The 24,926-nt window shown below is 36.8% G+C and overlaps 1 protein-coding gene and 2 pseudogenes across 1 annotated transcript in view; 1 reads left to right on the forward strand and 2 right to left on the reverse strand.

Moving 5' to 3' along the window:
- The window catches only part of LOC114051732 (zinc finger protein Rlf-like), a gene marked incomplete at its 3' end in the record, with an annotated part of 91,135 nt that overhangs the window by 26,925 nt on the left and 39,284 nt on the right, over positions 1-24,926 (reverse strand). Inside the window, exons 3-4 of the mRNA XM_027874173.1 lie at positions 5,231-5,312; positions 2,108-2,243 (exon numbers count right to left, since the gene is read on the reverse strand). Of these exons, the coding sequence (XP_027729974.1) occupies positions 2,108-2,243; positions 5,231-5,312 (218 nt within the window). The remainder of the gene's footprint in view (positions 1-2,107; positions 2,244-5,230; positions 5,313-24,926) is intronic.
- LOC114051716 lies at positions 15,165-15,701 on the forward strand (annotated as a pseudogene).
- On the reverse strand, positions 19,390-20,284 carry LOC114051768 (annotated as a pseudogene).

A 24,926-nucleotide genomic window follows, 5' to 3' on the forward strand; every position in this document is an offset into this window, starting at 1 on the left:
ATGACTTCTGAGATATTTTATTGCTAAAAATAAGAGAAAGGCTTCCTCTACCATCCATCACCTGTCTCTCTCTCGCTCTCTTTCTCTCTCTCCCATTTTTCCTCACTTTTTCATTCTAATCTTATGGAAAAGAAAAAAGATCCACACAGGTGATAAATAGTGGGGTTGGGAGAAGAATTCATACACATTTCAGAAAATCGAATAATTCTCCTGTGCATTTTTATCATAAAAGCTAGAGCATTAGGACCAGAGAAGTACAGATAGCAGTGATCAGCCAAAATTGCTAATTCTTCCTTTTTTCTTATGACCCCAATCCTGGCTACACTGGTCCCTGGATGAAGGAGAAAAGTTCAGCAAGAAGGGGAAGGAAAACCCCAAGAAGTGGCAGTTGGAAGAGAGCTTCTGCAGTCATCTGGCTGGGACAGTTGATTCAATACTTAAAATTTGCTACAGAACTAAGAGCTTGTTACACCACTAGACTAAAGACCTTGGCTTCAAAATTTTTTTCTTGTTATTTATTTTTAACATTCATTAAAAAAAATTTTTTTTGAGTTTCAAGTTCTTTCCCTCTCTCCAGTTCCTCCCCTACTCATTGAGAAGGCAAAAAATGATATCAATTATACATGTGGAATCATGCAAAACATATTTCCATACTGGCCATGTTATAAAGAAAAAAAGGTATGAAAAATTAAGAAAGTGAAAAAACTATACTTCAATTTGTACTTAAAAATTCAACAGTTTTCTCTGGAGGTAGATAGCATTTTTCATCACAAGTCTTTTGGGAATTTTCTTGGTTCATTTCATTGATCAGAGTAGCTAAGTATTTCACAATTGATCATCATTGCAATATTGCTGTTATTGTGTACAATGTTCTCCTGGTTCTGTTCACTTCACTTTGCATCAGTTCACATAAGCCTTCTCCCGGGCTTTTCTGAAAAGATCCTGCTTGTCATTGCTTAGCACAATAGTGTTCCATCACAATCATATGCCAAGACTTGTTTATCAATTCCCCAATTAATGGGCATCCCCTCAATTTCCAATTCTCTGCCATCACAAAAAAGAGCTGCTATAAAGATTTTTTTTTTTGGTGCATATAGATCCTTTTTATTTTTCTTTGTGGTATTGCTGGATCAAAGGGTATGTAATTTTATAGCCCTTTCAGCAGTCTTAAATTGTCCTCCAGAATGGTTGGGCCACTTTACAACTCCAACAGTGCATGAGTGTCCCAAATTTTCCACATTCCCCTTCAACATGTCATTTTCATTTTCTATCACGTTAGTCAAACTGATAGATGTGAGCTAGTACCTCAGAGTTGTTTTAATTTGCCTTTCCATGATAGTGACTTCGAGCATTTTTCATATGACTATTGATAACTCTAATTTCTTCTTTTGAAAACTGCCTGTTCATATCCTTTAGCCATTTATCAACTGGGGAATGGCTCTTAGTTTTCATAAATGTGACTCAGTTCCCTATGTATTTTTATATTTTATGTATTTATATATTTTAGCAGAGAAATTTATTAAAAAAAAAGGTCCCCCCCCAGTTTCTTGCTTTCCTTCTAATCCTGGCTGCACTGGTTTTGTTTGTGCAAAACCCCTTTTTAATTTAATGGAATCAAAATCATACATTTTCAGTGATCTCATATTTGGTCATAAATTCTTCCCTATCCATAGCTGACAAGCAAAATTTTCCATGGTTCCTTAATTTGCTTATGATATCAACCTTTATGTATAAATCACGTACTCATTTAGACCTTATCTTGATATAGGGTGTGAGATGCTAAAGATCTTTGTAATCTTAGAAGTTTACATTAACATTATATTTTCAATCTTAATATTAAGAGTTGATATTTGTTTTTAAGTCACATGTTTAATATATTATTGTGTCATTGGTTATTTTTGTCACTTTGGTCATATATTTAACATATACTTAGGAACTACTCAAAGTGGAAACACAGTTTTAACAGTTGCAGAAGCACTATTGTGTCTATATTGCCCATCTTACTTTCTTTAATTAATGAAAGCATCTCCACTCAATTATTTAGTAGTATAAATAAGCAAATGGTAACATGATGTTTTCAATTTTACTTTATATATGCTTTAAATACCTATATCCTGAGATGTTGGCTTGGCCTTAAGAACTGCTTGCAACACTGGATCTTCCCATGGCCCACCATCTCTAATAATTCGAGTTACCAGTTCCAGATTCACATTTCTATATCTGCTGAGGTGGTTTTGACATTCCTACAAGACAGAAATTAGTTTAGTTTGCTCAATTTAAAAGTATTGTTTTAAAAGTTGAAGCATAGTTATATGATAAATGAAATAAAGAAAAAAATACTGTTGGAAATTTTAATATAATTTTCTTTATTAGGTGAATATTTATATTCAAAATGGCACCAAATGATTCCATGTGCTCAATTTCATACGTATATTATATATTTTTAAATTAATAAACTTTCTCAGATCAAATTCCACATAAAAGGTGATATCTCTTTCCTCACTCTCCAAATACCTTTCGTTTTCAGTTATTCCATTCAATTTATTTATTTTTCTTTTAAAAAACATTTTTTGTAACAAGAAAACCATCATGAGAAAAGCAAATATTAATTTTGCTTTTATTGTGTAATTGATTTTATCCTATAAACTGCTTAAAGGTTCTCTGTCTCTGAACTTAGTTCAGAATTCAACTAGCCTGTAATGCATTAAGTTTAGAAACTAGTCCTCTTGCTATCACTGTTCTAGTCTCGCCTCAAAGATAATTCTGCTATCCCTGGGAATGTGGCTGAATATCAGAGTTCAGTCTTGTATCTTCATATCACCAAGCTATCCTTCAAGGATGTTTGGTCTGCTATCCAAAGAAGTCTGACTTTGCAGGTGGTCTCAAGCAATGAATACTTCTCAGTTTCAGGAGGGAAGGATGAGGTCACTGCTAGACGTATTCCCAATTTCCAACTATTCATATTGTTCCCCATTTCTCAGCTATGTAACCATTTTATCATCAACCCCATGATGTCACCCACCCTGTTCTGTTCTTTGTTTTGCACTCCCTAAAAACCTATTAAAGAAGAGTTGTCCTTCTGCTAGGGGTCTTTGGAATAAATCAAGGCAAGCTACTGATCACTTCATTAATAGGTTCACACACTGTTAACAAACTGTCACCGTGTTCAGAAAGAACGTGCTTCAGTGTACCTTTGTTGAATTTCACTTGACAACCATAAATATGAATAGTCCAGCAAATTAAATTTCCACAATGTTCATGTCTAAAACTGTATCTTTGTTCTGAATTTTATCTTGTTTAAACATTGTGGTAAGACCAAAGCTACTCTGGGCATATAAAACAGTTTATCCATGATATGACAGTTGAGTTTTTGGCCCAAGAAACACACAAGAAATAAAGGTGGGACTTTAAGCCACTATAATACCTATATACCTAGCCCTGGCTCTCAGTGCCTGGGCATAAAATTTCTTAGCTCTCAGGGGTTAGTGAGGCAACTATCATATTATCCTTATCTCTGAGGAGTTTAAGGTTAATTAGGCCTAAACAAGGTGGAAATGAAAGTACATTTACTAGCAGGAATTTGCCTTCCATGTTTGGTGGCTGGAGATTAATTTGCACCATCAATTTGGAGATTAATTTGCACCATCAATTTAAGACACTCAAAACTCACAGTTTTCCCCTTAACTTTTCTAAAAGGCACATCTCTCAAAAGGTTAGACAACTACAGGTTTAGATAACTCTACTAATTAGCCAAAAGAATATGGAGCAATAAATTTAAATACTGTGCTCATTTTTGAAAATACCTAATACATATTTGTGACCAGAGATTATCTGTGTCAAAGCCAGAAAGTAAATTACCTATTTTTCTTCACAACAAAGTCATTTTTATGTTAAGCTTAAACATCCAAAGATAATGTAAAAAGAAATACATAATTAAAATATAGCATAAAGTTAACAAATGATTTTACTAAAAAACTACTATAATTACTTCCAAAAGTCTCAGAGATTTCTTAAACACCTTAAATAAGAATAAAAATATATAAATATATAATTTGGACTAATACATATGGGTCCAACAAGATGTTTTCACATTATTCTATGCCTTCAATAAGTTCCTCTAATTTTTCTCTTCCCGAGTCTAATGCCAGTACTTTTTGTGTGTATAATTGTCACATTTTTCCAAAATATTTTCATTTTGACTCAATGCTGTTAATGATGATGATCATAGCTATTTTTTAAAAAGTGAAATAGCACAGACTTACAGCACAGTGATTAACATCTATCTAAAGAACAATGGCAGTGAAGTTATCCATACTTTGAACCATTAAAACTACTATTATCTTGTTCCCATAATTTAAATCCCATTTTAGTGAGCTTACGGAATTATTAAAATTGCTACTTACCTACATGTAGGCTGGTAAAATAAAATATATGATATGATCGTACAGTGTACAAAGGGGGTATATCTTATAGTGCTGTATAGGGGCCAGTGCTATTTAGGACTTATAAAGCAAGAGAAATCTTGGCGGAAACACATGGGCTTGTTGGTTTGAATAAAAACTACTAGAAATAAACAGGAGGTGACTACATCATTTATGCTACTGCTACTCTCCTTTCCTCAGTACATTTCTTCCAGGATGGAGCAAGATACAGTCTTTGAGAACAGTGTCTTTCTTTCTCAGCACTTTGTGGTTCTAATCAATCTAATATTACTACCTCCCAAATACTTATGAGTATATGTATATATTTCCTTTGTTAAGTACAGTACAGTCCTTTCTGCTATAATGCTTGTTTTGAAAACATGAATTTGTTCCAATGTGATTAATATACTGGGGAACAATTTAAGCATAAAGTGACTTTCATTTGCTTATGCTCAATTTCATTCTGCAAGAATGCAGAAAACTGCACCACTTCATAGTAACTCAAAAGTTGCAACCCTTCCAACACCCACTTCCACAAGCAAATCTCTGGTCTTTTTCCAAGTAAAGCTTTTAGAAATGACAAAAATATCAACAGGTCCATACATTTACTATTAGCAAAATAACTGGGTTTTCCATAGAATAATAAAAGACTGCATATTTTTTTCTCTACTATTGTAATAAGATTGTGTGAGTCTTTTGAAAATTATTTTAACATCATTAAACAAGGTAATAACAGGCAATGTATGTATGTATGTTTTAGTAATTAAGTGTATTTTACATGGAAAATTTAACATAGGAAATTTCGTTACCTGGATTGAACCTAGAATATCCTTTAATGGCTCTTCATAAAATTCATCTTTTCCAAAGAACAGCAGCAGCTCAAAGAAACTCCTAAAAAATATCAAGAAATCTCAGAGTTTTGCCCCAATCTAAAATTGTAAATGCCAAATAAAAATAAGGATAACATATATATATTTTTAAAAGTCAAAAAAAGATTTCACCAGCCAAGTTCTGATCATCACAGGCAAATTATCTGCCTTTACAGTTAACTGTTATAATGTTCAACTTAACTGCTTACTTGGTGACAAATCTCACTTTACTCTTCATAGTTAATACTGCAGTTCCTCTGCACACAGTAGGCACTGAATAACTGTATTGTTCTCCATGTCAGTACTATTTTTACCCTTACTTTGCAAGTAGCCTACAGGTCAGCTGAGGAATACTTATCTTGAGTCTACCAATGATAATGCAATTACTAATGCTGTTACTAATCAATATTTCCAAGAAACAAAGTGAAAACCATATTTACTATGTGATATCTATCTGTCCATAATAATATGTTTATGAAAGTTAGAATGATTTCCTTAATTCTAAGAATGATTAAACTACTATCCAACTGTTTGGCATTACTATTTGTGTACGAAATGAAAATACCATGAAAGACAAATGCCATCAGTCTAGTGTGGGCAAAAAAAGAATGATTTTTTTTTTTAGGTTAGCACATAAAAAGATTAAAGAAGCTTTATTTCCAAGGAATATTTTTCTAATACATAGTGATGCATTTGTAACAATCTGGGCAATATATGTTCTTCGTTCACTCATGTTTTCTTCAATGTCAATTGACTCAATCTCTTCTGAGTAGTATGGATCTTCACTGAGGAGAACCTGTAGTGTTTAGGAATTTGATGCAATCAGCAAAGTGTCACTTACAAACCGAAACATATTGAGAAATTGAGGTATAAGGAATTCCTCTTCCATTTGGAATTTGTGTAGGACATTGCATACAAAAGAGGCAAATATCTTTTTAAAAAGAATCCATGTCCTTGTTTTATGCTTTCTTTGATATCGATAATCAGAGGATTCCACTGAATAAAGTTATCTCTGCGCTTGTGTAGTCAACACATGCATGAGGAAGATTTTACTGGAGGAGAGCTTTTAAAATTGGTTTTGTACTAATAAGCCAAATATTTTCATTAAAAAAAAACACCTTATTGATAAATGGTCAAAGGATATGAACAGACAGTTCTCAGATGAAGAAATTAAAGCCATCTATAATCATATGAAAAAATGCTCTAAATCACTATTGATTAGAGAAATGCAAATCAAAATAACTCTGAGGTACCACATCACAACTACCAGAATGGCCAACATGACAAAACAGGAAAATGATAAATGTTGGAGAAGATGTGGGTAAATTGGAACACTGATGCATTGCTGGTGGAGTTGTGAAATGATCCAACCATTTTGGAGAGCAATTTGGAACTATGCCCAAAGGGCTGTAAAAATGTGCATACCCTTTGACCCAGTAATAGCACTTCTAGGGCTATATCCCAAAGAGATCACACAAATGGGAAAAGGACCCACATGTACAAAAATATTCATAGCAGCTCTTTTCGTGGTGGCAAAGAATTGGAAATTGAGAGGATGCCCATCAATTGGGGAATGGCTGAGCAAGTTGTGGTACATGAATGTGATGGAATACTATTACGCTATAAGAAATGATGAACAGGATGACTTCAGAAAAACCTAGAAAGACTTGTGTGGTCTGATGCTGAGTGAAGTGGGCAGAACCAAGAAAACATTGTACACAATAACAACCACGTTGTGTGATGACTAATATTGATAAACTTAACCCTTCCTGGCAATACAAGGATCTAAGACATCTCAAGAGGCCTTGTGATGGAAAATGCTATCCACATGCAAAGAAAGAACTATGGAAGTCAAATTGCTATTTTTTTTTCTCTTCTGTTGAGTTTTGTTTCCTTTCTGATGGTTCCTCCTATTGGTTTTGATTTTTACTTACAACATCACTTATGTGAAGATATGTTTAATATGAATGTAAATGTATAACCTATATCAAATTGTGCGCCGTATTAGGGAGGGTGGTGGGGAAGAAGGGGAGAAAAATTTTAAACTGAAAAGCATATGGAAGTGATTATTGATAAATCAAAATAAATTAATAAAAGAGAAAAAAAATTTTTTACTCACAGTTAGGTATGCCCCTCTCCTTCCCCTCTCAAGTCCTAGACTCTTCAAACAAACTAGGAAGAGTTCATAAAAGTCATATTCAGGGAAATTATATTAGATAAAATCTGACCGACAGCTTAATACTTTTTTTTTCCATGTTAGTATTGTGTGTGTGTGTGTGTAGGTGTGTATGTGTGTTGTTTGGTTGAGTGGTGAGGAAAAAGGTATTAGACACAAGCCACCACCTCACTGCACATCGAAGAGGGTATTTACTTGTTCTGCCAATCATTACATGTCACCCCCTACTAAATAAACCCCAGTGGCTCCCTATTACTTCCAGGATCAAATATAAACTCCTTATTGGGCATTTAAAGTCCTTTGTAACCTGGCTCCATCTTCCCTTACTCGTCTTTTTATATTTTACTTCTCTTCTGGCACTCTATGATTAACTAACCTGGCCTACTTGCTGCTTCTCACACGTGACACTCAATTCCAACTTTTATTATTCCACATTCCTAGTCCTCTTCACCTCTGTCTCCTAGCTTCCTGCATGACTCAGCTCAAACTCTCTCTTCTACAGAAGGCCTTTCCTGGTCTCTCTTTCCTCTCAGTTTCCCTTCTCTAAGATTAATTTCCATTTATATACTGTGTATATCCTTTATGTACATAGTTATTTGCATATAATTTTTCTCAGTAGAATGTCAGTTCCTTGAAGGCAAGGCTGTTTTTGCCTTCTCCACGACAGTGCTTTGCACAAAGTACATAAATGCTTGTTGTCTTATTGACTTATAATTCATCAGTTATTTTCATGTATGTTAACAGTCCCTGGTTCTCCTAGTTTTGCTTATTTCACCTGCATCAGTTAATGAAAGCCTTCCTATACTTCTCCCAATATACAACGTGTTCAGCTATTTTTCACTAGACAGGCATCTACTTTATTTCCATTCTTCTGCTACTACAAAAGTGCTGTTTATATCATTTCTTCTTGAGTCAGTAAGTACAAATTTTCTCTTTAGCTCCTATTTAGTAATTCACATTACCCACAATTAAGGTGCTTGAGGGATGTGGGCAAAGAAACACATAATGGACTTCTGAAGCTGCCCACATTTTGAAATAACCAAAAAGAACGAAGCTTTTTAAGTCCTATGTAAGACATGTCATCTCTATTACCAAAGGATAGGTTCTAGAGATAACTGAAAATTGAGAAATCTTTGATTATGTTCCCAAGAAAATTTCAGACAAACTGATCACATTTCAAACCTTTGAAAACTCTGCTTTTGAAAACTTTACCTTTTTAAACACTCATTCAATTCTAAGGATAACAAAAAGAAACCGTGAATTAGGTTAATCTGCTTTTAATACCTTGTTTTCATATTGGAATAATCTCTCTTAACAGGGAGCTATGCCACCTGTTGGCAGAATGAGTCACCTATAGACCTGAGAAGAGGGATAGGGTGTAAGCTGAATAGGAACAACAAAGAACAAGAATGAGATAAACTTGGATTACTGGGGTACAAAGTAAACCCCAAACCCAGAAATCCAGAGTCTCAAGTGCAGTTTACCACAACTTTTTCAAACACTGACACAGTAGGGTCAGTTAAAAAGTATATGAAACAAAGAATGATGTCTTTCAATAGTTTGACTTCTTTCCTCAGCATCTAGACCAGGGCTTCTTAAACTTTTTCCACCTATAACCCCTTCAGCACTTCTTAAACTGTGGGTCGAGACCTCATATGGGGATGTTGATCTAAACTACCATCTACATTTACTAAAAGTACTGATAGTAATGTTTAATTTTAAAAAAAAAAACCCAGTCTGATTAGATCTACAGCTTTGTGAAATAATCTATTTCTACTTTGATCTTATTTTGTATTTAAAAAAAAACAAACCTCTTAAGTTTCTTGCTATATTTTGTTAATTTTGATATCCCTATGAGGAGAATGATGACAGGTTGCCATAATTTTTTTTTTTCATCAAAACAAAGTACTTCAAGACATATCCCTCCTTGACCTCAGCACCTGGGCCTGGAGGAAATACCATGACTGAAAATATCCTGAGAATAGAGGGAACGGTGCCCTGTATAGTGGAACTGCCGAGGATGCCACTTGCTCTAGTCCCTTTACCTTAAGAAAGAAGCTTTCCCCTATTCCCTTTTAATATTAGTGCCTTCCCTCTGTTGACTAATTTCCATTTACATAGTCTATATAGTTTGTACACAGTTGTTTGCACGTTGTCTCTCCCATCAAACTATGAGCTCCTTGAGGTCAAGGACTGTTTTTGTTTGTTTTTTACCTTTCTTTGTAATCTTTGTATTTAGCATCATTCCCTATTCATACAAAGTAAGCACCTGATACAAGTTTGCTGACTTGATCTGATGTGTTCAAGTCCTCTATTTCACTGAATGAGCATTTTTTCCCCTGAAGGATTATACTAAGTTTTGCTGGTAGGTGATTCTTGGTTGTAATCCTATCTCCTTTGCCCTCTGGAATATTATATTCCATGCCCTCTAGTCCCTTAATGTAGAAGCTAAATCTTGTGTTATCCTGATTGTGTTTCCACAATACTTGAATTGTTTCTTTCTGGCTGCTTGCAATATTTTCTCCTTGATCTGGGAACTCTGGAATTTGGCTACAATATTCATAGGAGCTTTCCTTTGGGGATCTCTTTCAGGAGGAGATCAGTGGATTCTTCCAATTTCTATTTTGCCCTCTGGTTCTAAAATATCAGGGCAGTTTTCCTGGATAATTTCTTGAAAGATGATGTCTAGGCTCTTTTTTTGATCACGGCTTTCAGATAGCCCAATAATTTTTAAATTCTCTCTCCTGGACATATTTTCCAGGTCAGTTGTTTTTCCAATGAGATATTTCACATTGTTTTCTAATTTTTCATTTTTTTGGATTTGTTTTACAGTGACTTGATTTCTCATAAAGTCACTAGCTTCCAATTGCTCTATTCTAATTTTTAAGGAAGTATTTTCTTCAGTAATCTTTTGGACTTCCTTTTCCATTAGGCCAATTTTGCTTTTCAAGGCATTTTTCTCCTCTTTGGCTTTTTGGACCTCTTTTGCCATTTGGGTTAGGCTATTTTTTAAGGTGTTATTTTCTTCAGTATTTTTTTAGCATCACTCTTCAGTTTTTCTTCTACTTCTCTTACCAGCTTCTCAAAATCCTTTTTGAGATCTTCCGTGGCCTGGGACCAATTCATATTTTTCTTGGAGGCTTTGAATGTAGAAGCTTTGATTTTGTTGTCTTCTTCTGGTTGTGTGTTTTGATCGTCTTTGTCACCAAAGTAAGATAATATAGTCTGACTGTTTTTGCACTGCTTGCTTATGATCCCAGCCAATTACTTGAGTTATAAAGTCTTTGTTAAGGTAGGGGTCTGTTTCCAGTCTGGAGAATGTACTGTCCCAAGTTTCAGGGGTTTTGTGCAGCTCTTTTCAGATATACTTCTAGGGACCTGTAAATTTTCAGTTCTTCCAAGGTGCTATGATCAAGGGCAAGGTGTTTACTCCTATCCTGGCCTGTGCTCTGGTCTATGAGTGACCAGAAGCAGTCTTTTCTGTCATGGAACTGTAAGGAGGATTCTCTCTCCACAGTCACTACAAGTTCCACCACGCTAGCACTCCTCCTCGCCCCAGGACCGCCACCCAGAACTGTGACCCAGATCCAAGCACAGGCAAAGCAAGAGAATCCTGCCCCAGCAAAGAGATCCCTGCAATCTCCCTCTGATCAGCCACTCGATTTCCCCTCTGTCTGTGGGATGAAGCTCAGGAAGCAGCTACCACCCCGGGGCCACGCTCGGGGAATGCGGCTGGGACCCTGTGCTTCTCTCTCACCACTGCAGAAACAGACTTTTCCCACTGACCTTCTAAGTTGTCTTTGGCATTCATTTGTGGTTTGAGAAGTCTAGAAATTGCCACAGCTGCCCACGATTCAGTCTCTTGAGGCCTATTCCACGTTTGCTGTGGCCTGCGTGCCCAAGCCAAACTGCATTTCTCTCCCAGCCCAGCGTGATATACCCTTCAGATCAACCATCCAGATTATCATGGGCTGGAAATTTGTTTCACTCTGTCTTTTTGTGGGTTCTCCTGCTTTAAAATTTGTTTAGAGCCATTTTTTACAAGTATTTGGAGGGGTTTGGGGGGAGAGCTGAAGCAAGTCACTGCTTTTACTCTGCCATCTTGGCTCCACCCCTCCACAGGGATCCATTTCTATTTGAGATTGACATAAGTGTGTCAGACAATCAACAAAAAAATCAAATCGATTTGTACTATTTTCTGATTCGCAATGTATAAATGTTTACAATGAAAATTTAACAACTGGCTAAGCTGGATCCAGTACACCACTTAGTACAATCTTTGTAGGTATATAATGCCATCCTCTTTATTTATATCACACTTTACAAAATTAGAAGGGCCTTCATTGGCAATCTAATCCAACTCATACCCAATCAAGCACCCTCTACCACACTTCCAACAAAAGGTCATCCAAACTCTGTTTGAAGATCTCTAATGATAGGGAACTTATTAGCTAGCCAGGCAACCAATTTCACTTTTGGACATCTAATTTCTTATAACGTTTCCCTTAAAATGAGCTGAACCGTGACTTTCTATTCTTTGCACTATTGCTCCTATTTCTGCCCTCTGAGCTATGCAGATAAAGAAATATAGGTCAGATAGACAAATATTTGAAGACAATTAGAGGACAATGGATATGGGAAAGGGAAAAATAAGAACAAGGCACAGTGAATGACCAGTTTCCCTAGAATGCAGCACATATGAAGGGGAAGTAGAATGAGACAAGGTTTAGGAAGTTAGATTTGATTTGGTCTTGATTTTGAATAGTCCTGAATGATAGAATCAGGAACTTATGTGTTATATATGGAACACAATAGAGAACTTTTGAATAGAGGACTGACATGATCATAATTGTGCATTTGAAAGACTACCTGGGCAAGAGTGAAATATGTGGATTGGAGAAGGGCTAGATCTAGAAGACCTCCAGCTACAAAAGTATTTATTACAATAGTTGATTACAAATTGCTTTTCAACAAATCATCTCCTTTGATCATTAAAACAATCCTATAAAATAGACTATAAATATGTTTATTCATTCTCTCAAAGAAGTTAAGTATCTTGTCTAAAAATACACTGCTAGCAAATGATGGAAGCAAGACTCAAGCTTGGTTCTTCAAACTTCATCCAAATCCAATTGTTTCCAAAATTCAATTCACTTCAATTCAACATGCAATAAGTCTGACCATGTCATTCTCCACTTAAACATTTTTGGTGTCTCCATAAGGCCTGTTTGATAAAATAAAAATTCATTAACTTTGCATTTAATGTCCTATTCTATCTGGCTCCAGTGTCCCTTCCAAACTAAATTCATACCTTACTACTCCCCTTCACATGACTGACTTTCCAGCCAAATTGGCCTTTTTGTTCTTCCTAGAATGTCACATTTCATTTCTTGACTCTATAGTTCCGCACAGGCTGTCCTTGTCTCTCATGCCCGGAATTGCTCCTTGCTTCTGCCTCTTAGTCTGTAGTCAAGTCTAAGTTGAGGTGCTATGTTCTACCTTCCTATTCCACTAAACTGTGAGTATTCTCTCCCACCTCTACTTATCTAGTACTTCTTACCTGTTTTCATGAAATACCTTCCTCCAGGAATTACTTGAAGGCAGGGAATTCCATTTCTGTCTTTGTATTTCCCAATATTAAGCACAATGCCTTGCAATTCAATTCAACTAGGATTTAAGTATCTACCATATGCAAGGAATTGTTCTAGATACTGGAAGCACACACAAAGGCTTGCATTCACATTAGGGAATATGACCTTAAAAATGAAGCACTGATTAAATGCTTGCTATATATCAGGCATTACTCCAGGTGACAGGGATAAAAAAGACAAAAATTCAACAGTCTTTATCTTCAAGTACCTTATATTCAGTAGTGTCAAACTCTAATAGAAATGAGGGGAACTAACTCATACGTAAGGATTCCCTGAAGGTCGCATATTGACAATTATAAAATGTATACATATTTAATTATATTTTAACATATTTTGTTAATTATTTCCCAATTACATTTTAATCTGGTTCAGGTCCCACCTCTGTACTATCTGTACAGAGCACCATTGTACTCAATTTATGCATACACACAGACACACAAACACACAGAGACACACACACCAGGAAAGGCTTTGTAGAAGAAACAGCATAAGCAGAGCTTAGAAGATGAGATTCTGAGAAGACAAGGAGCAGAGGGAATATATTCTGAGAATGGCTGACACAAATAATAGGGTAAGGAAGAGGTGTGTCAATCTGTCAATTTTGGGGAAGTAATACAATTTGGCTCAAATATAGAATTTGTGACATTCCTTGACATTCACAGTTTTAGTTATTTGCGAGTTGGCTACTAATAATTAAATGGGAATTTTGGAGATTGGTGGTGTAAATCCCAGATGATTCATACACATAAAGAAAACTTTAAAAAAAATTAAGTCATAAATGCATAAATACTGTATATTGTTAATCTACAGTATCATTTACTACCATAAATATATGCACATAAATTTATTATAAACAGTTAAATTTTGTTACAAATCCAGACTCAGTCATGTGATTTTCTGCTGCAGTGATTGTTATTATCGTGCACTTTTTGTAGGAGAAGGAAATCCATAAAGCGGTTGCTGCAGTTACGCTAGCCACTGCAAACACTCCACATGGTGTATGAGACACTAATCCCTCTATCGTAGAAACTGCAACTTTTTTATGAATGGAATGTGTTGTTCTACTTGTTTGGTGTGTTAAATTAATATGATCAGAATTATTAAAAATAAAGGTGGGAGGGCCTAGAGTTATTAATGGTTTTTCACATTTATGGAGGTCCTGTGCCCCTAAATATTGAGGGTCAACTGTAGTATGAAATAAGGTTGGAAAGGTAGCTAGAAGTGAAGATTGTAGAAGGCCTTAAATGAAAGACTTGGGAGTTTGTTTTTTATCCTAGAACTGATAAGAAGACACTGAAAAGTTTTTAAACAGGGACATGACTTGGTTAAGACCTATCTGCTCCGTGGGAAAAATTATTTATGCAGTTGTGTGCATAGTATGGACACGGTAAGAAAAGAAGCAGGGAGATCAACTAAAAGGCTATTAACCCCCCCACCCCAAAGTCTATTATAATAGTCTAAACTAGTCTAGTAATCTAATCAGTGGTGTCAAACTCTATGCTGGCAACATAATGAACAAGAAAAACCACAAATTAACATTATTTATGTCATACTTTATTTTTATTTATTTTGTTAAACATTTCCCAATTACATCCTAATCGGACAGTTTTGCAGTACTCGAGTTTGACATCTCTAGTCTAGATCAGATGTATCAAATACAGCTTTCTAAATTAATACTCAGTCCACTAGGATCTTTATGTACCATTGAGTGGAAACTATTTATTTCTATTTGAGTTTGACACCACTGATTTAGACACCTGAACTTTCTGAACTATGGTGGTGGCCTTGTGAGTGAAAAGTAAGAAATGTCTGAGGCACACTCTGAACCCAGGTCTTCCTAACTCTAAGTTTAACATACTATCCACTATGTCACCTAGATGTCTGAAATAGAGAGACCATAAGCCAAAATGGTTTTTGTAAACTTTACTGACCAGCAGATGCTGGAAGTAGGCCTTTAAGTATGGGTAGGTTTCCCTCTCCTTCCTCTTTAGGAGCACAGATGTCTGCATGGGGTCCAGTGTCCACCTGGCCATCCTTCAGCCCCACTATGATCAAGGAAATCCTCATATTCAACAACCACTGGAAACCCTGACTCTTCAAGTTTTATTGGTCCTATAGTGAAGAAGTCGAGCAACAAATTAAGGAAACTTGCCATTTGCTATTCAAACAAGATGAAAATGTTTGTCATTTCCCAGAAGGGTGCATGCTAGTAAGTGAAACTGATTTAGAGGCATCAGACCACCTTCTATGTGGATTCTTCAGAAAGCGAACTTTTTAACCTAATACAAATACTCACTGAAACACTAGATAAGTGTTTTGAAATTGTCTCTGTAAAGAGGATTTAACTTTCCATGTAGACAAAGTCCACAATATTCTGGCAGAAATGGCAGCGGAGTGAATGGTTTTAGAGACTAACAAAGATGAAATTGTTCCTCAAACAGATGCAACAAAATATACTTGAGGCTATCTTAGCAGAGGCTTCAGCTCAAGCAATATTGGCTGTAAGGAATTTAATCTTTCCATGATCCCAAGAAATGTTATCATTGGTGACATCATAAAACTCAAGACTGCCCCTTTTCAATAAAAAGGCTACTCCCAAATAAAATCCTGGGGGGAAAAGTCACCTCTGTTTTCATGTAACTGTGTATCTAAAAAAAGTCTTAACTTCTTAAGAATCTTAACTTCTGCTGTTAATTTAAGAAAAGATGATGAAAAGATTTAAGATAATGAAATTAGTATATTAAGATGAATAATGCTTTTGTCTTACTGAGTAATTTTTAAGGAAATAGGCAGTCTTGTGTTTTTTTTTCTAATTTACATTCCTATGCCCTCATAAGGCATATCATCTTGGATGCTACAGTATTTTAAAAATGCATGTAAGATATTCTTTACTATGAATAGGTATTTAGCATATTCTATGGAATTCTATGACTTTTTTTTAACTTATCATTTGTTACGACTGAACTAAGTAAATGTGTTGCATAAAAATATTTTGTTCTCTTTTAGAAAAAATAAATTCCAAAATAACTGGACTTCTAAAAAAAAAAAAAAAGATGAGTAGGTTTTAGAGTGAAGCAAGCATTCCATCACAGGGAATGATGTGAACAAAGGCACTTAATCAGAAAAACTCCAGACAAACTCAGGTAGGCCAATTTGGTGGGAGAAGAATGGAAATGAACCACTAGAAGTAGAGGAAGTGGACATAACAGGCAAGTTGATTCAGAAGTCTGGCACTGAGACCTAGGAGAGAAATAATAGCCAGAGGGGTAGTAGGAAATTAAAAGTATTCTCAACATAAGGGAGGGGAGATATATGGCTTTTTTAAGTCAGAAGGGAAGAAGTCTGTTGAACAGGAAGGAATGAAGATGCTTTTTAAAAAGTGCTTGTGGTTGTCAGGGAGGGGGAAGGGAAAGATAACTGAAATAACTGAATGAAGTCCTAAGGGACAGAATCGAGAGTCTATATTCTGACCCCGAAAAGGAAGGAAACTTCATTCTGTAATACTGGAAGAAAAGAAAATGAATGCAGAGACAGTTAATGATCTATCTCAAGCCTGACTTGATCTCATCAGTCAGCAAAGCAGAAAGCATAATTTCCCCCCTGAAAACAGGGCCAGAGTGAGGGGTACATAATAAAATTAGAAGTCTGAGGAGAGTAGAAAAAGCTTGGGACAGAGTTGTTTTAGACAATATACTAAAGAATTAGTAAGTGATTAATATAAGGAATAATCAGCAACACTGAGCGGCCCAAGTGATCAATATGTAAAAGGTTGAGCCAATATAGTTTTATATATAAATAACTAATTTAAAAAAATTAGAATGAAATATTCTTAAGAAATCTAATCTGATTTAAATTTTCTATCACAATCTGGAAGGCATTTAAGAATCAGTTGGAATAATTCCTTAAATTCATATATATTATCATCATAGAATTTTCTCTCTCCTGGGATGAGGATGACTATATTTTACTACAAAATATAACTCAAGAACTGCAAACTACACATATTTTTTCTAGTAAACATATTGTGTACTATAGTAAATAATACATTAGCTAATAATTTCTTAGCATTAAACAGACTTAATTAGCTTCATGGGTATATTCAGCTTACACTTTAAACCCCAGTATAGATTTGAAGGCTCAAGAGACTATTTCTGGATCCACAAAACCTATTATAGTCCACAACTATCAGACTCTAGGTTCCGTTTCATCTGAAGGTTTAGAAGACTTTCAAACTGCAGGGAAGGAGGGGAAGTATTTTGCATTATTAGGATATATAAATAACAATGAAATTCTATATAAAACTCCTATATAGTCCTTCAATAGAAAGGGCCTCCAGACTGATATACTTGCTTGGCTAACAAACCACCCACGTAAAAAAAGGGACCCTATGATCATAGTGGATTGCAGAAACAATATGATGTAGTAGATTAAAAAGCTAATAATATGATCTTATGTTTTACTGGCAAAAGTATTATATTTATAATTTCAGATGATAGTCCTGATGCATTCTTTTCTGGTCAAACCACATTAACAGTATTAGATCAGTTCTGGGTGCCCTGTTCCCACCCACCCAACCTGAAGAAGTAGGCGGTGTGATTAAGGTGCAGCATACCTGGCAATTTGTCCTACCACAGCAGATAACTCATCTGCCACGTACTCTACTATCTCTATGGACATCAAACTCCTATCATCTGTTAATTTACCTGTAGTTACAAACTACCTCCACCTCCCATCCCTATTTTCCTCAAGTCTACTTCAACTTTACTCATCCCTTCCACTGTATCCTATGGAATTCCTATTACAAAATGAACAAACTTGCCCTCATTCTGGACCTTTTCCCCATACTCCTTCCATTTATCTGCTCTCAGTGAGACCCAGCTTTCCTCAGACATCACTAGCCATTCTTCGCAGTATTATCTGTACTTGCCTCTCCCCAACCCCAAACTTACATAGATCACAGTGGATGTTATATACCAGTCCCCAGATCATTCTCCCTCAATCCAAAAAATACTCTGCTCACTGTCTCTCTTCCCCCCACACCCAACTCCTGTCATTATATTAAGGGGTCTTCAATATTCATTATGCTGCTTCCTCAACCATAACTTCCCAATTCCTTAATCTCCTCATATCCTATGACTTTTTGGGGGGAGGGGGGAAACTTGCATCACTGTTTGTGAGGGATTGTCTAATGTTGGCTACATGCCACGTGGGGGTTGTGGCAAGATGGGGCAGGGACAGGATATCAGGAAGTAACCGGAGCTCACGCTCCAGAGGCAGGGGGCTGTGCCATGTGGAGTTGTGGAACTGGGATAGGAACTGGATACGGGCAAGTAACCGGAGCTCACGCTCCCGAGGCAGGGGACTGTGCCATGTGGAGTTGTGGTGAACTGGGGTAGGAACAGGATACAGGGAAGTAGCCGGAGCACGTGCTCCTGAGGCAGGGGGCTGTGCCACATGGGAGTGGGACGGCAGAGAACGAGCTCCCTTTGTCTAGTCCTCTCCCAAGGTGCAGCACTAACCCCAGACGCTTCCTTTTGGTATCCGGGCCTAGCTTCCTTTGTCACGTCCTCTCCCTTTGTGCAGCGCTAACCCCAGACGCCTCCTTCCGGTATCTAGGCCTAGCTGCCTTTGTCACGTCCCCTCCCTTGGTGTAGCACTAACCCCAGACGCCTCCTTCCAGTATCTGGGCCTAGCTTCCTTTGTCACGTCCTCTCCCTTGGTGCAGTGCTAACCCCAGACATCCCCTTCAGGTATCTGATCCTACAACCAATCACTAGTAGGCGGGCTGAGGAGGAGGGGCTAGGAAGGTATATAAGGGGTGGTAGGGATCGGAGCTCACTCTCTTGCTCCTGCTCTTGCTTTCCTGCTTGGCCTTGCTGTGATGGTCTCTGAATAAAGTTCGAGTACTTGCACCTCCTGATCGGCTCATCTCTGTGTTTATCTGGGTGGGCTCCGAGGACTGGTGAGTATGACCCTGGCAGCCTGCTCCTGTTAGAAGGAGAGTGCACGGCCCGACCGGCACAACCATTAAAACTTTATTTTTATGTGTATACATATTTCAAGGAAACAAAGATAATTTGGAATACAATAGAGTAATTCAGTATTGTTCAGTGTGTACATTGTCTACAAAATACATAAAGGGTCTGGTATACAACTGGAGGTTTCTAAAAGTTGTGTTCATTTTTAAAATTCTGATACTATTACAATCATGAAGTTGAACCTAATTTAAGACTTAAGACTTTTCCTTGAAGTAGCTAATCCAACAAGTCTCTCTAGGCCAACCTGAGGAGGATGTGTCCTTTCCCATTTTCTCCAAAGTAGTTCTGTTCAATTCTTCTACAGAAAGCAAGGTGGTTGCTGTAATTTCATCTTTTCAGAGAGTTCGTCGTTAGCCAACTGAGTGATAAGGATGACCAAAGACCAGGGCATCAAGTTCAGTTGGGGGCTTATTGAAGAAATAAGGTTATGTTCCTAGTTTTTGAGAAAGAGCCTGACAGCACTGGTCTACATCTTCTAAGACCTGATCCAGAGTCTTGTTATCCTATCCAATGGATTTCATCTTGAGTTTGACTTCCCATTGTTTTTGATAAACCAAGATGTGGTTTAGAGGCCAAGAATAAGGAAATCCTTATTGAGAGTGAGTGATCTCCTCTACTGTAGCTTTATCACACCACTGAAAATACAACTTCTTACACAAAACCACACAAAGTTATTATTTATTATACCTCCACTGTCAACAGCATATTATGTAGCCTTTCATGTCTGCTTTTTGGACTTTATTCAACTCATCACTAAGAGAATGGTCCTTGGCTTTTACGAATTGGACTATTGGACCAAATTCTGATACCACTCAATTTCCCATATGAATAAAAGTTACTTTACCAGATGGAGATGTGTATTCAGCATCTGCTCTACAAACTTTGATGGGCAGCTTGCACATTTGCAAAAAGGACTGAACATCAAGAGAAGAAGCATTATCAGAAAGCAAAATTTGTTCCCCTTTCAGGTGCTGATAAAGTGTAGCATCTTCAGGTCAAGGTTCTGTAGCTGCAACCTGAGAGACCAACGTTTTGGCCACCAAGGACATGGCCAGCAGTAAGGCCTGGGTAGGCCTTGACTCACTGCAGCTGCTCCTCCATCACTTCCACTGCCTGCACCTGTGGGCTGTGGCCTGAACCTGCTCCCAGGGCTGGAGGAGCAAAGCATGGCACTTTCAGGACGCTCACTGTCTCCCTTATCCTATATTTTCCATTCCACATCAGTCACAAATAAGCATGGTCATACCCTAGATCTCACCATGACCCCATGTTCCACTTTCATGATCAATCTGACATTACCCTTTCTGATCACAGCCTCCTATTACTCTAACTCTCACTGTGCTTAGCCCTATCGTTTGACCTTATTCCATCCTCCAACCCTTCCCCCCCTCTTTTTAAATAAAATTGTATTTTTTCCAATTACATGAAAAATAATTTTTAACATGTGTTTTTTTTTTAAATTTAAGCTCCAAATTCTTTTCCCCCCGCTTCCTTCTCTTTTCCCTGAGACGGCAAGCAATTTGATAGAGGTTACACATGTGCAATCATGCAAAACATATTTCCATATTGGTCATGTGGTGAAAAAACAGAGACCAAAATAAATAAATAAATAAATAGAGTGAAAAAATAGTATGCTTCAATCTGCATTCAGCCTCTATCAGCTCTTTACCTGGAGACAGATAGCATTTTTTCATCAAGAGTCCTTTGGATTACTGTCTTGGACCATTATATTGCTGAGAATAGCTAAGTCATTCACAGTTGATCATTGTACAATATTGCTGTTACTATGTACAAAGTTCTCCTGGTTCTGTTCACTTCTTTCTGCATCAGTTCATGTAAGTACGAATTTTTCTGAAAGCATCCTGCTTGTCATTTCTTGCAGCACAATAGTATTCCATTACAATCATATACCACCTCTTGTTCAGCTATTAGTCATTGATGGGCATCCCCTCCATTTCCAGTTCTGTGCTACCACAAAAAGAGCTGCTATAAGCATTTTTTGTACAAATAGGTCCTTTTCCTTTCCTTTTTTTTAAAAAATCTCTTTGGAAACCTCCAATCCTTCTACTCCTTAGTATTTTCTTAGACAATTACCAAAAGCTCTGATTTCACTTCCTCCTTTCCCAATCTCAATTTATATGTAACCAATTCAATCAACTCCACATGTCTACTATTCAAATCCCTTGTCATTTCATTCTGTCAACACTCATGCCTTCCCCCACAATTTGTCTACTGTGTTCTTATATATACTCTGTTGGACGGAATTGGTGGAAGTCACACAATCGTGCTGATAGGGTACACAACAAATTTATGTCATCCAACTTTAACGGGACCCTTATTGCAACATAGCAATTCTTTCATTCCTCTGTAATTGATTCCCTAGCTCACTCCCCACAGAGGCTATTCTAAATCTTTTCTCTCCTCAAGCTTTATGCCTTTTCCCTTACTGTTCCCCATTCAGCACAGGTGCGCACTTCTTATTTTACAGAAAAAATTGAGGTCATTCACCATGAACTCCCTCATCTTCCCTCTCCATCTCAAAATCTTCACATCATCCCCCACTCTCTTTCCTTCTGTCCTCTCCCATAGAGTTGTTCCTTTTTCTTGCCAAAGCCAACTTCTACATATGCCCTTGGTTTCATTTCCTCTCATGCTGTTCATCAAATTGACCCCTTGATTTTTCTTCTCTCTAATCTTCAAACTCTGGTTCCTTCTATGCCCAAGCCTCCCCACCCCTTTCCTGAAAAGTCCTTCACTAGACCCTATCATCCCCTCAAACTATAGTTCTAGGTTCCTCCTCCCTTTCTCAGTCAAATTACTAGAAATAATTAGCTACACTTGTTGCTTCCAAACTTCCACTCTTTACTCCTCAACCCTTTGTAATTTGGCTTCATTCCTCAACTGAAATTGCTCTCTCTAAAGTTATCAGTGGTCTCTTAATGAAACTCATGGTCTTTTCTCACTCCTCATCCTGCTACACTTGACACTACTGACACCCTCTCCACCTGAACACTATCTCCTCCCTGAGTTTCATGACATTGCTCTATCCTGATTCTCTTTCTACCTGACTGCTCCTTAATCTTCTTTGCTGGGTCATAATCTGTATCACTTCCTCTATATGTGGGTGTTCTCCATGGCCTGTCATCAGGCTTTTCTTTTTTTTCTTAACACCTTCTTTTTTGGTGACTTCATCAACTATCATGGGTTAATCCATCATCTCTATCCAGATGACTTAATCTATATTTATAGACCTTGTCTCTCCTCTATCCTCCAGTCCCACATCACCAACTACTGGATATTCCAAAATTCATGCCTTGAAGACATCTAAAACTCAACATATCCATAAAAGAATTTATCATTTTCTCTTCAAAACGTACATCTCTTCCAAACTTCCCTACTTCTGTCAAAGGTACCAACATTCTTCTAGCCTCAGGTTCATAAGATGACCATTAATGTCTACCTTCACTCTACCTCATTCCATATATCTAATCAACTATTAAAAATTAGCATTTCTATCTCCACAACATCTCTATCTCATTCATTCTCTTCATTCACACAACTACTACTATAGTTCAGATCTTTATTACTTCTTGCCTAGATTATTGCAATGGTCTCCTAATTGGTCACTCTACCTCAAATCTACCCCAAATCTACCCCAAATCTTTTCCCACTCTTACTATATGTAGCTGCCAAAGCAATATTCCTTTTGGTAAGATCTGGCAATGTCACTCACCTGTTCAATAAATTCCAGTGACTTCCCATCGCATCTAGATTAAAATATGAATTCCTTGGCTTTGCTTTTATTCATTTATTTATTTATTTTAATTTGGAGACAATCGGACTTAAGTGACTTGCCAAGGGTCATACAGCTGCCAAGGGTCATATAGCTACCAAGTGTCTGAGGCCAGATTTGAACTCAGGTCCTCCTGACTCCAGGAGCAATGCTCTATTCACTGCACCACCTAGCTGCCCCCTCAGTTTAGCTTTTAAAGCTTTTCACAATCTCTATTCAACCTATCCTTGCAAGTTTATCATATACTATCATATACTATTACCCTTCTTGTATTATACAATTCAGTCAATCTAGCCTTCTCTCTGTTATTCACAAATAGCACTCCATCTCTCATCTCCATGCCTTTGCACTGACCATCTTCAAGCTAAGGAATGTACTTATTTACCCCCTCCTCATAGAATTCCTCTCTCCTTTTAAAATGCAAGTTCAAGTATCATCCCCTTTCCTGATCCCCCCATCAAAGAAAACAAAAAAACTGTTAGTGCTCTACCTCCCTACTTTGTATTTAACTATTGCGTGTTTACTTGTATTTATTCTATTAACATTTATTCAGTATACACTTATACATGTGTTTAGCTTCTTCAAATTTCGAAGAGAAGAGCCTATCTCATTCTTTGTATCACTTAGCACCTAGCACATAGTAGGTGCTTAACAAATGCTTGTTTGTTAATTAACTGGTTGATCAAGTGATCAACTGATAAAAGCCACTGATAAAATGAAAGTCAGGCAGACAGGGTTCCATATCATACTAAACAGGAACCTGTTGAAGGCATTAGAGACATTTATCAGGGAGAAAACAAGTCAATACATTTCTTTATTGGCTGGAAGGAGTAGACAGAATATTGAAGAAGGCAGAAATAATTGCTACCTTCAAAACTTGAAGGACTGTTGGGTTTTTATAAGACCTTCTCTGCTTGGCCTCTGGGAACAGAAGAAAAACCAATGTGAAGAAGCTACAGAGCAGATTTTGGCCAAACAAAAACCAAAAAACTGCATAATCATTAAAGCTATGCAAAAATGGAATGAACCACCTCAAAGAATAGTGAGTTCCTAGTCAGAAGTAATGTAGAAATGAGATGACCATTTCTTAAGGATGTTATAAAATGAGATTTTTTATTTAGCCAAGTAGCTGCAATCTCTGTGCTCCCTTCTGAATCTATAATTTGAAGATTTGATAAAATAATTCTACATGCAATAAACCTTATTAAATTTATCAATTCTATGCCGTGGTCCTTGAAACAATTTATCCTTGTTTTCTTACACCTTATTTGAACAACTGATTGTATATTATTCCTCCACCCTCAGCCAGTGCTATCTTTTTCCTTTCTTGGTATCCTCAATGTCCTTGCACATACTAGGTTTAAATAAATGTATATTGCTTGACTGGCTGATACAGTTCTGGCTCTCATGGAGCTTACAAGTTTGATAAGATAATAGGAGATATTACACAGAGTGTGAAAGGACCTAGTCCTTACTCAGAGGTGAAGCAACTTTTCCAAGGTAGACAGTATGTAGTGTAGCCACAATTCAAGGTCAGGATCTCTGATTCCAAGTCCAGATACAACATAAATAATTATAATATAAAATAATATATGTGTACAAATGAGTAGAAAATATAGTGCTATGTGAGATCAGTTATAACTGACTTGGAAATGGAAAGGAAGAAGAAATTAGGGAAGGTTTCCTATTAGGGGTGGCATGTGTTAGGATATGGTTTATAAAAGGCAGACAAAGAATAAAAATACACAAAACTTCATAGGTTAAGCCCAAACTAAAGGGTTCAACCAAGACTATTATTTATTACTTATAAGTCATCTAAAAAACAACAAAAAAAAACTACTTTCTTTTTTGAAAAAATTCAGTGAATAATTTGACAGTGTTTTAGTAGTCTATAAACTATAAACATTTAGAAATATTCATTCCTAGGCACTACATAAAGTAGGTTGCTGCATCATAAAAATATAATTTCAAAATAAGT

This window comes from Vombatus ursinus, unplaced genomic scaffold, assembly GCF_900497805.2.
Source record: "Vombatus ursinus unplaced genomic scaffold, bare-nosed wombat genome assembly UNPS02014805.1, whole genome shotgun sequence".
Lineage (NCBI taxonomy): Eukaryota > Metazoa > Chordata > Mammalia > Diprotodontia > Vombatidae > Vombatus > Vombatus ursinus.